The sequence below is a fragment of the Hypomesus nipponensis genome, chromosome 14 (genome assembly GCF_054491055.1).
Source record: "Hypomesus nipponensis isolate SF chromosome 14, ASM5449105v1, whole genome shotgun sequence".
In the NCBI taxonomy this organism is placed as follows: domain Eukaryota; kingdom Metazoa; phylum Chordata; class Actinopteri; order Osmeriformes; family Osmeridae; genus Hypomesus; species Hypomesus nipponensis.
Genome location: NC_140374.1, coordinates 20,984,580 through 20,995,904, shown reverse-complemented (window position 1 = coordinate 20,995,904; position 11,325 = coordinate 20,984,580). Strand labels below are relative to the sequence as shown.

General features: G+C 43.5%; 1 protein-coding gene across 1 annotated transcript; it reads left to right on the top strand.

Annotated features, from left to right (window-relative positions):
* Nucleotides 1–12: 12 nt before the first annotated feature.
* Nucleotides 13–11,148, top strand: myo5c (myosin VC). Its single transcript, XM_084673336.1, has 39 exons — nt 13–171; nt 411–521; nt 764–935; nt 1,038–1,182; nt 1,263–1,419; nt 1,660–1,803; nt 1,934–2,015; nt 2,176–2,283; nt 2,390–2,496; nt 2,586–2,851; nt 2,949–3,030; nt 3,129–3,269; nt 3,378–3,500; nt 3,658–3,741; nt 3,852–3,983; nt 4,135–4,232; nt 4,331–4,417; nt 4,499–4,610; nt 4,859–5,070; nt 5,216–5,381; nt 5,503–5,649; nt 5,767–5,931; nt 6,016–6,173; nt 6,249–6,523; nt 6,618–6,681; nt 6,926–7,006; nt 7,094–7,274; nt 7,612–7,705; nt 7,798–7,861; nt 8,099–8,267; nt 8,381–8,465; nt 8,564–8,662; nt 8,783–8,937; nt 9,023–9,112; nt 9,217–9,367; nt 9,501–9,786; nt 9,887–10,061; nt 10,302–10,382; nt 10,623–11,148. The coding sequence occupies exons 1-39, from the start codon at nt 145–147 to the stop codon at nt 10,773–10,775; spliced, it is 5,229 nt and encodes a 1,742-aa protein (XP_084529462.1). The 5' UTR covers nt 13–144; the 3' UTR covers nt 10,776–11,148.
* Nucleotides 11,149–11,325: the final 177 nt, after the last annotated feature.

Genomic DNA, 11,325 nt, shown 5'->3' with positions numbered 1-11,325 from the left:
GCACAGGTGAGCGAGGCGTAAAAGTTGGACGGTATTCCCACAAGCAGGGCGAAAGTAAACAGGGACGGCATGACAACGAAAGGAGTAGCGTATCGCTCTTTGAAATAAACGTTTACGTGGTTAAAGGAATAAATATGATCAAACATGGCTCTGTCGGAACTATATACCGAGGTAAGACCTACTGGGATAATTAAGTTAATCTGTGTTACCTTTTGTCTTAAAATGTTTACAGTATAACTGCTCAACTCACAGGGGATTGCCATAGGGAACATAACATGTCAAATATTGTTTTTTTTTGTCTGAGGCCCAGTATGAAACAAAAGCTTAAATGTATGACAGGATTAAAAGTGGAACGGTTTTCAGCAGCCAAGCACACAGCTTAATTAACCTTTTATCATTTGATCATTCAGTACAATAGAGTGTGGATTCCCGATGCCCAGGATGTCTGGAAATCTGCAGAAATTCGCAAAGACTTCAAATATGGCGATGATACACTACATCTCCTACTTGAAGATGGCACAGTAAGTAGTCTATTACTTGTTTTTATGCCTCACGTTCAATGTCCAACAACATACGCCAGCAGTATCACCAATTCAAGCCTTATTACTTTGTAATACAAATATAGCTACCACTACTTTGAGAAAGAAAAAATATCTCTGGAATTACCAAACCAGGGCATCCATCAGCCTACAAGACACCCCCAGGTGAAATGCAGTATCTGGAGAAAACAGCTGACTTGTTTGCATACTTTTGTACTTGACAGGTGCTGCTCTACCCCTTGGACTCTACAACCCCTCAGCTACCTCACCTTCGCAATCCTGACATCTTGGTGGGGGAGAACGACCTCACAGCACTCAGCTACCTCCACGAGCCTGCTGTCCTCCACAACCTCAAAGTGCGCTTTGTGGACTCCAAAATCATCTACACCTACTGTGGTAATGAAAAAAAAAAAAAAAAAACTGAACTCAAATAAACATGAAAGGATAGAAAATGTTGTTGTTGAAGAGTTTGAGTTTGAGCTGTCCTTTTGTTTTAAGGTATTATCCTAGTGGCTGTCAATCCTTACAAACAGCTACACATTTATGGAGATGCGGTCATTCATGCCTACTCTGGCCAGAACATGGGGGATATGGACCCTCACATATTTGCGGTGGCTGAGGAAGCTTACAAACAGATGGCAAGGTAACATTTGTAATGAACTGCAACTTTACGTCTGACTACAGAACAATACAATCTGTAACCAGAAACTATTAATTTTCAAGAAACAACAAGAATCAGTCAATCATAGTCAGCGGAGAGTCTGGAGCAGGGAAGACAGTGTCTGCAAGATATGCTATGAGGTATTTTGCCGTGGTCAGCAAATCTGGCAGCAAAACACACGTGGAAGACAAGGTTCTGGCATCAAACCCAATAACAGAGGTACAGTATGTTACAATATGTTACAGTATGTTACAGTATGTTACAGTATGTTACAATATGTTACAGTATGTTACAGTATGTTACAGTATGTTACAATATGGTACAGTATGTTACAGTATGTTACAGTATGTTACAATATGTTACAGTATGTTACACTATGTTACAGTATGTTACAGTATGTTACAGTATGTTTGAAATCAGACTTGCAAGTGTGTACTCATATCTCGGACCGACTGTCAGGCCATAGGAAATGCAAAAACAACAAGGAATGACAACAGCAGTCGATTTGGGAAGTACACTGAGATCAGCTTCGACAGGAGGTACCAGATTATTGGAGCCAATATGAGGACGTATCTTCTAGAGAAATCCAGAGTGGTTTTTCAGGTCTTACATCATTTTACCCGTGTTTTATTTATTGTTTATGGCGTAGCCGTAGATCATTTGGGTTTCACTTTCAATACTTGAGTTGTGCTACTGTTTCTCCGTTCTGAGCAATGCAATGTTTGCTCCACAGTCAGAGAGAGAGAGGAACTATCACATATTCTACCAGATGTGTGCGTGTGCTGATCAGCCAGAGTTCAAGAGTTTGAGACTGTGTGAGTAGATCACTATGGGACTGCAGCGATTCAGACTGCATTAACAACCGGCTTTCCTTATCACAGCACAAAACTGTAGATCAAAAATGAAATCTTAATTTTGGCACCCTACATTTAGTAATAAAACACTGGTGTTTTCTGGACTGTTGTGTGTGTTTAGTGAGTGCAGACAAGTTCAGGTACACCTGTATGGGTGGGGAGATTGAGATTGACGGTGTGGATGACAGACAAGACATGGCAGAGACACGCACAACCTTCTCCCTTCTGGGTAAGAGTTACATCCCTTCATACTAACAGACCAACCATGGTCATATGTTCACCAGCATAAATGACCAACTTATTATATCTTGTTGTTGTTCAATGTCATCTTTTAGGCCTAAAGGAAGACTTTCAGTCCGACATTTTCAAGATCCTAGCGGGAATCCTTCACTTAGGAAATGTTGAAATCAGACATGTTGGTGGTGACCGATCCTCAATTAGCGTGAGTTTGAACCAAACCTTGGATGCCTTTCCGAACACGTACACAGCGACAACGGCACTTTTTCAACCCTCTCTCTCCCCGGCCTGCAGTCCAGTGATCCACATCTGGCTGCGTTCTGCGAGCTGCTGAGTGTCAAATCAGAGGGCGTGTGTCGGTGGCTGTGTCATCGAAGGATCGTCATGGTGACTGAGACGGTGGTGAAACCAGTCCCAAAAGAGAGGGCGGTCAATGCGCGGGATGCCCTGGCCAAGCAGATCTATGCCCACTTGTTTGATTGTGTCATCAGCAAGATCAACGCTGCCCTGCAGGTCCCAGGCAAGCAGCACACCTTCATAGGAGTGCTGGATATCTATGGGTAACGTATAAACATGGCTGTCTGTTTACTACTACTACTGTGTGTGATCAGTTACAATGTATGTCATTTTCATGCTCATTCTTTTTTGTACCCTCAGCTTTGAAACCTTTGAGATAAACAGCTTTGAGCAGTTTTGTATCAACTATGCCAATGAGAAACTTCAGCAGCAGTTTAACTTGGTATGCAACATTTCCTGTTTGGCTTAAGTACTGCACTGCTTGGCCTACATGATATGGTTGAATGGCTAAACTAAATGATTTTTTTCTTTTCCTTTTAGCATGTTTTTAAACTGGAGCAAGAGGAGTACATGAAAGAGGATATCCCATGGACATTAATAGATTTCTATGACAACCAGCCTGTCATTGACCTCATCGAAGCCAAAATGGGAATCCTGGATCTTCTTGATGAAGAATGTCTGGTAAGGAGATATCAATTTCACCTCAATGACTTTCTGAAGAGTGGAATTGTATTGCAGGTTTTCTTGTTCCCGAACTTTCACTACTCATTATGTTTGTATTCTCTTCAGTTTCCCCAGGGAACAGATCAGAACTGGCTACAAAAGCTGTACAACTACCTAAAAGAAAACCCTTTTTTCGAAAAGCCAAGGTTATCAAATGAGGCTTTTGTGATTCAACACTTTGCAGACAAGGTGCAGTCTCTGGCCCTTTGGAGAGCCATATATAACCTGAGGGTCATCTCTCTTGGTGTTCCCAGGAGATTCGACAGATGTCAGATATTTAACATTTTCAATGCTGCATGTTCATGATGCGATATAGCGAGGTTTGAAAGGCGTGCTGCTTTTACAGGTGGAGTATCAGTGCAAAGGTTTTCTAGAGAAGAACAGAGACATGCTGTATGAGGAACTCATTGACATCATCAGAACCAGCACGGTAATACCAAGCAGGACTTATGTGTCACATATTTCAATTATAAATGACACATCTAAAACATTTTTAACATTTTTAACAATGTGTTTCCTCCACGGTTCAATTAAATTCAGTTTCCACTACTGGCCAACTTTTTCCACGAGGACGAGAAAAGCATCACGGGCATGAAAGGTATCAAAGTGAGGCCAGCCCGACCTGGTGTAAAGCCAGCCAACAAGCAGTTCAGAACCACAGTGGGAGATAAGGTACCAGTGTTTGCTCTGCGTCAAAGAGATTAGGAAGTTTGACCTTCCCTAACCATATTAGGTTTGTTGTGCGGTGTGTGTAGTGGGCTCCGCCATGTTTGCTTTACCTGTCCTCACCTTATCTTTATGTTATCCCTGTTTTTCCATGCAGTTCCGTGATTCCCTCTACCTGCTGATGGAGACCCTGAACGCCACCACTCCTCACTACGTGCGCTGCATCAAGCCCAACGAGGAGAAGCTTCAGTTTGAGTGAGTGGACAATCACTACATTGGTGCTCTACCAGGATGCCTTTATGTCGTATACGATGCATGAGTTGTAAAAGAAACTCTCTCATGTGCCTTGTCAGATATGACTCCAAAAGGGTGGTGCAACAGCTCAGGGCCTGTGGAGTCCTTGAGACCATTCACATCAGTGCACAAAGCTATCCCTCCAGGTGAGCCTTGATTTGAGCTTCGTTCCTCACCTTACTCTACACGTGTAAGCTTGTGTCCTCTAACCCGCTATTGATTCACAGGTGGACCTATATTGAGTTTTACAGCCGGTACAGTATACTGATGACCCAGCAAGAGGTAGGCCTCAATGACAAGAAACAGACTTGCAAGACAGTGCTGCAGAGATTAATTCAGGTCAGTAAAAGAAATATATCTCACTGTTTCGCATTTTATTCCTTCTTTCTGTCAACGTTGTATCGTACAGTTCTTTAGCACACACAGTACAACTCTGGGGTAATTCAAATATAATAGACCAGACCATGCAGTGATAAAATATCAAGAGAGTAAAAGCGCTAGTTTCACAAAAGGAATATGATAAATGTATTCCCTCCTTGTATTCTTTTTTGCTTTGTGTGTAATGTAATCCCAAATGCGACATCCAGGACTCCAACCAGTACAAGTTTGGTCGGACCAAAATCTTCTTCCGAGCAGGCCAGGTGGCTTACCTGGAGAAGCTCCGTCTGGACCGGTTGCGAGGGGCCTGCGTCACCATCCAAAAGCACGTCCGAGCCTGGAGCCAGAGGAGGAAGTATCAGCGCATGAGACTTGCTGCCATCACCATCCAACTTTACATCCGCGGGCAGAAAACAATCCGGTGGGAGAGGGTCTGCACATCATCATGTGCTAAATTCATATTTTCTCTAGATTCTAACTGGCATCAAGCATCACTTGTGTTTCACAGAATGTTGTCAATTGTTTGGAATAATGTGTGATTTATTATATCTATATCTTCACTAAAGAAAAACAGTGAGTGCAGCTGCCTTGAAGCAGGGCTGGGCTGCGCTGGTCATTCAGAGGCGATGGAGAGGCTACAGGATGCAGCAGATATACCATGTGGTCCATCTGGCAACTGTTACCATACAAGCCTTTACACGAGGCTGGACTGCCCGCAAACGTTTCAGAAAGGTGTTTTGATTTGATTAGAAATAAACTTCAACCAAACCAACCCCAAAAAAACAAATTTAGATATGATAGCGAGAGCAGAATTGTTTATCAATGCATGCTATTGTGTGGACTTTGACCTCAGATGGTGGCTGAGCAAAAGGCCATGATACTACAGAAATACACGAGAGCGTGGCTTGCACGACGGCGGTTCCAGAGCATGCGTAGGCTGGTGATGAATGTCCAGCTCTCCTTCAGGGTTCAGCAGCTGAGAAAAAAGGTTGAGGAGCAGGTGAGATTATCTCCAGTATGTCCGTTTTGAAACGTATCGAGCCTTTTGTTATTAAGTTCCGGTGTCGTCGGGGTCAGGTGATTCCCCTGTCAGAAGAATTTGTGTTTTTGTTTTTAGACCAAAGAGAATAATGGGCTACTTGAGAGGCTGACAGGCCTGTCTACTGCACATGCCCACAGTACAGACAAGCTGCAGAGTCTACAAACCCAGCTGAGCAAATCAGCCAATGAAAGGACAGCCCTCGAGGAACGAGAGAAGAAGAACAAGGAAGATGCCAGTCAGGTATGCCTAGTCTCATATTGCACGTTACGGCTGTGTCGCGATTATCAGAACATTACATCCTTGTTTGTATTCTGTCTCTTTTAGGCTATAGCCCAGCTTCAGAGAGAAATGGACAAGCTGGTCCAGGAAAAGGAGACCCTGGAGAAGAAGCATGTTGAATCTGGCAAAGAACTGAAAGACAGCTTGGATCAAATAAAGACAACTCTTCAGGAAGATATGGAAAAAGAAGAAAGACTAAGGAAGTAAGGATTTGGAACTTGAGGAAATACTCAAGGAGTTCAATCCACATGCTGTTTGGTGATTGTTTCCCTTGTCAGGATCGCAGAGAACAACATAGAGATCCAGAGAGAGGACCACGAGAAAGAGGTGGAGGTTATGAAGGAGGAGATAAGAAAACTGAAAGAGGAGAGGAACCGTCTTCAGAGACAGTTAGAGGAGGGCGGTCAGGCCAACACGGACCTGCAGGAACAGGTGGTCCAGCTCACAAAGCACGTCAAGGTTATACCCGAGTTACGGAAAGAGCTTCATAACCTGCAGACCCAAAGGAACGAACTGGATAAAAAGATGAGAGAGCGATCAGAACAAACACGAGGTAGATGGAACAAAATGTTTTGAACCAATGAATCCAATGACATAACACTGATCTGCCAAATATGTGATGTGTACCTGTTTCCTGTTTCCTGTAGCAAAGGTGAGTGTGATTACAAGACAGCTGCTTGGAGGCATTGTGGAAGAAGAAGTGCTCTTAAAGTGAGATCATATTTCAGTTTGATGATTCTAAGACTTCTGTGTGTACCCAGAAATACCTTAGATTACATACAGTAATGTAATGTTATATGCAAGGTTTGATAAAGGTGTTAGATTTAGGTCAGCTGGAAACACGTATCTAAGACTCCTTCAGAAGGTTGTTTTTTGGTCAAATTACATTATGGCCAGAAAATTACTGCAGACTGGGATAATGTGTTTCAACTGAAAAACGTTTATATTTTAAAAGGATGACACAAGATGGCCCAGATCCATCATACGAAGTCGAGGATCTTCTCACTGCCTTTGATGGACTGCAGAAAGCGACCAGGTCTGAAGATATTTTCCTTCCGGCAGACTGGTCTGATCCAGTTGTTACTTCCATGTGGATGGTTCCTAATGGTTCCTGATCTTGCAGGGTGCTGGATGCCCACCACAAGCAGCAGAGGGAGGGCTACGACAGTCAGCTTGAGAGTCTGCAGTTCAAGGTGGAGCATGTACAGAACGAAAACAACCAGCTCCAGAAACTTTTCAATGAGAAGAGCAACATCACTGATAGCATTCGCCAAGAAGTGGCCAGGTTGAACACCGAAAACATGGTAGGGAGAAACTTGGCTGTGTACAGAGGGTCAGACTAGTGGGACGTGTACTTTGTTTCACACTCCTCTGATCAGGGGCAGATCTAGAGATTTTCATTCGGGGTGGCAATGGGGTGGCAGAAGGATGTTGTTGGCTGGCCTACTCCCTATGGTAAATGATTAGGCTACAACATTGTAGTTTAAATTAAACAGTAACATTAATATTATTTATTGAAATGTTCTGTAATGTATACATAATATTTTTCCATGGGAAGATTGGGGTGGAAGTATTTTTTATTGGGGTGGCAGCTGCCACCCCTTGCCACCCCTTAGATCCGCCACTGCCTCTGATGCACAGGTACTGCCTGAGCTGAAGCAGCAGGTGTCAGAGCTACAGAGACGGAAGCAGGAACTGGAAGCCCATCTGGAGGAGCAAAACAAGGAGCTGACAGGTACCCGCCACTGTCCTTTTCATCAGTTCGCCCGTCTATCCAGCACTACTTGATTGCATCCTAGAGAAATTGCCTAACCTTCTGCCCTTTAGAAAAAATGGAGGAGATTTCAAGTCAGCATCAGAAAAAGATTGAAGAGGACGTCTCCCATCGCAGGTACATTTAGTCATTTAGCAGACGCTCTTATCCAGAGTGACTTACAGTAAGTACAGGGGCATTCCGCCCCAGGCAAGCAGGGTGAAGTGGCTTGCCCAAGGACACAACGTCATTTTTCACAGCCGGGAATCGAACCGACAACCTTCTGATTAATAGCCTGATTCCCTAACCACGTCACACCTGATGTTAACGTTGTTCTGCATGGGACAGATGTGACCTAACGTGTTTCTTGTAAAGGCTGGTGGAGCTAAAGGCTGCGGAGTTAGAGCAGGAGAAGAAGGAGCTGGAGAGGAATGTGGAGGAGCTTGAGGAGGCGAACAAGCATCTGAAGAGGCAGCATCAGGCAGAGAGCGATGCCAAAGTCAGACTAAGTCAAGAGGCATCACGATTAACTGCAGAAAACATGGCAAGTGTGTGTGTGTGCGTACAGTGTGTGTGGTGTACAGTGTACATGTGTGTGTGTGTGCTAAAGTGTACAGTTCACAGACACATCTTTAATGTACTTCAATATCATCCCAGGACTTTGAAGAACAACTTGATATGAAGGACAGACAGATTAAGAAACTACTCAATCAAATAAAAAGCATTAAGACCTCTGATAAAGGTAACCCAAACAATCTACTCTCTCTATATATTTTCAAATTAAAAGTTTAAAATATATTTACGATATATTTACGTGTATTCATATTTTATCTCATTCAGAAAAACACACGCCGATACCCAGTATTCCCAAAGAATACCATGGAATGTTGGAATACAACAGAGAGGATGAATCCAGACTAATCCAGAACCTAATTCTTGGTAAAATTTGATGCCAGCCTTTACTTAATGTTTTAATTGTAATTTGTACAAGTTACCATTGACGTACATTCCCTGGATTGTCAGTATTGTTCCATGTCTGGACATGGTCTCTGCTTACAGACCTGAAACCCAGGGGAGTTGTGGTGAATATGATCCCTGGCCTGGCTGCCAACATCCTTTTCATGTGTGTGCGTCACGCTGATTACCTCAACGACGGAGCCAAGCTCAAGTCTCTCATGAACGCTGTCATAAACGGGATCAAAAAGGTCATCACGGTAAGTTCCGTGCTGATGGCTGCTAACAAAGTGCTGTCTTGCGTGCAAAAGGACAGATGAAGACCGAATGCATTTTCTTTCTCAGGATCACCATACAGACTTTGAGGTGCTGTCCTTCTGGCTCTCCAACACTTACCACATGCTCAACTGTCTAAAGCAGTACAGTGGAGAGGAGGTAGGGCTTTAATCTCTTACTAAACTTCCAGCAAACCTGCCGCTCTCAGAAGCATCAACAAGTATACGTAATCTGGAATTTTCCTTGTCTCTTCTGCTTAAAAGGAATTCATGAAACAGAATACCGAGAAGCAGAATAAGAACTGCTTGCAGAATTTTGATCTGTCGGAACACAGACAGATTATCAGTGACTTGGCCATCCGCATCTACCAAAAATTCATCACGGTCATAGAGAAAGCCCTAACCCCTATGATCGGTATGTAACTGACACCTGCACTTCAAACACATCACGCCCTTCCTCTTTCAGATTTGTCGATTGAAAATGTGTTACCGTCTGAATTCACGTTGTGTTGACCCTGACACGAGAGAGTTGCTGCTTCTGTGCTCAGTGCCTGGCATGCTGGAGCATGAAAGCCTGCAGGGTTTCTCCAGCATGAAGCCCACTGGCTTCCGTAAGCGTTCCAACAGCGTCTACGAGGACACGGAGGCGTACACCATCTCCTCCATCCTCCAGCAGCTGAGCTTCTTCCACATCACCATGAGCCAGCACGGTATGGAGCCGGAGCTCATCAGACAGGCCGTCAAGCAGCAGTTCTACTTGGTCGGCGCCACCACCCTCAACAACATCCTGCTCCGCAAAGACATGTGCTCCTGTAGGAAGGGCATGCAAATTAGGTGTGTGTGTGTGTTTGCGCACGTTGGTATCTGTGTGTGTCTCTGTGTGTGTGTGTTTTTTGTGTGTGTTATGTATCGCCCCCTCCCTTGTGTGCCTTAGGTGTAATATCAGCTACCTGGAGGAGTGGCTGAAGGATAAGGACATGCAGGCCTCCAGTGCCATCGACACTCTGAAGCCACTGTCCCAGGCCGCCTGGCTGCTGCAGGTCAACAAGTCCACCGAGGAAGACGCCAAGGAGATCCTTGAACAGTGCACTGAACTCAACCCTGTTCAGGTACTCCTCACTGTTGAGCACTTAAGTGTTTTTGTTACAAAATCATGGACACATTGTATGCATGGATCATTTGGAATCACATGAGTGATTTTATGTTATTTTTTTAAATAGTCATAATAATATTATAGGGAAACCGGTCTTTCCAAAAGGTTATATGAAATATATCAAAACATCCCATACACTTATATATATGATACGGTCACTTATAGTTTACTGTGTTGGTTTGTTACTCTGTGCTAGATTGTGAAGATTCTGAACTCCTACACCCCCATCGACGATTTTGAGAAAAGGGTGGCACCTTCATTTGTTCGCAAAGTTCAGGTGAGTCATTGTTCATTTAGTTAAGTAGCATAGTTGGCAGTGGACCTTCTAAGTGTACATTTACATTAATTCCTTTGTCAGACGCTTGTTCCCAAAGAGACTAAACAAATAGCGTTTACAGTCTGCAGACACAGTGTTCAATTTGAAACTCATCATTTGGTGCTTTTTCAGCACCGTAGATTATGTGCTGTATCTCTCACTCCTGAGTCACATGTCTCTGATGTGCTTTCTTGGACTCAGGCATTGCAACAGGACCGTGAAGGCTCCACCCAGCTCATGCTGGACACACAGTATCGCTTCCAGGTCACCTTCCCTTTCTGCCCCTCCTCCCAAGCTCTGGAGGCACTTCAGTTGCCTAGCAGCCTCCGACTGAACTTCCTCTCCAGGATCTGACACGGCCGGCACTTCTGATTGTTCACAGGAAAATCAGGACCCCAATGAATTCAGACAGTTATTACCCTGAATGTGGTTTGATGTAGACTGTGTCAAGTGACTGCCAAGCTGAATACATTTGATGATGAATAAGATGATGTAATTGCTTGTGCTCTAAGTATTGGGCAGAACTTTGATTTACCACCATTTGTTAGTGAATTAAGGTCTGCTAATGTAATGCTTGATTCAACACAGTTCAAATGTAAGCAACCACGTCAACTTTAGTACAGATCAAAGCTTCATCAGCAAAGTTGTTGCTTTATAAAATATTTTGACGTGCACTTTTGAGTATTTTCTTACAAATCTGAGTGTATTTTAAATAAATAGTTTTAGTCTGTTATGACTTGTTATGACAGTGTTTTTGTCTGTATTATTATATTTCTATTTATGTCAAACTACTTTTAAGCACATATTTTATTGATAACGTTTGAAATGCGTAGCTTTTTGCTCTGGACGGTTCTTTCGAACGGCGCATGAGCAAGAAACCTCCCGTGGAAACTGAAAGAGCATC

Coding starts and splice junctions, on each gene's coding strand:
- myo5c (XM_084673336.1), top strand. CDS start 145: ATGGCTCTGTCGGAACTATATACCGAG. Junction 172..410: donor TGTCGGAACTATATACCGAG/GTAAGACCTACT, acceptor TTGATCATTCAG/TACAATAGAGTGTGGATTCC. Junction 7,862..8,098: donor GAGGACGTCTCCCATCGCAG/GTACATTTAGTC, acceptor TTTCTTGTAAAG/GCTGGTGGAGCTAAAGGCTG.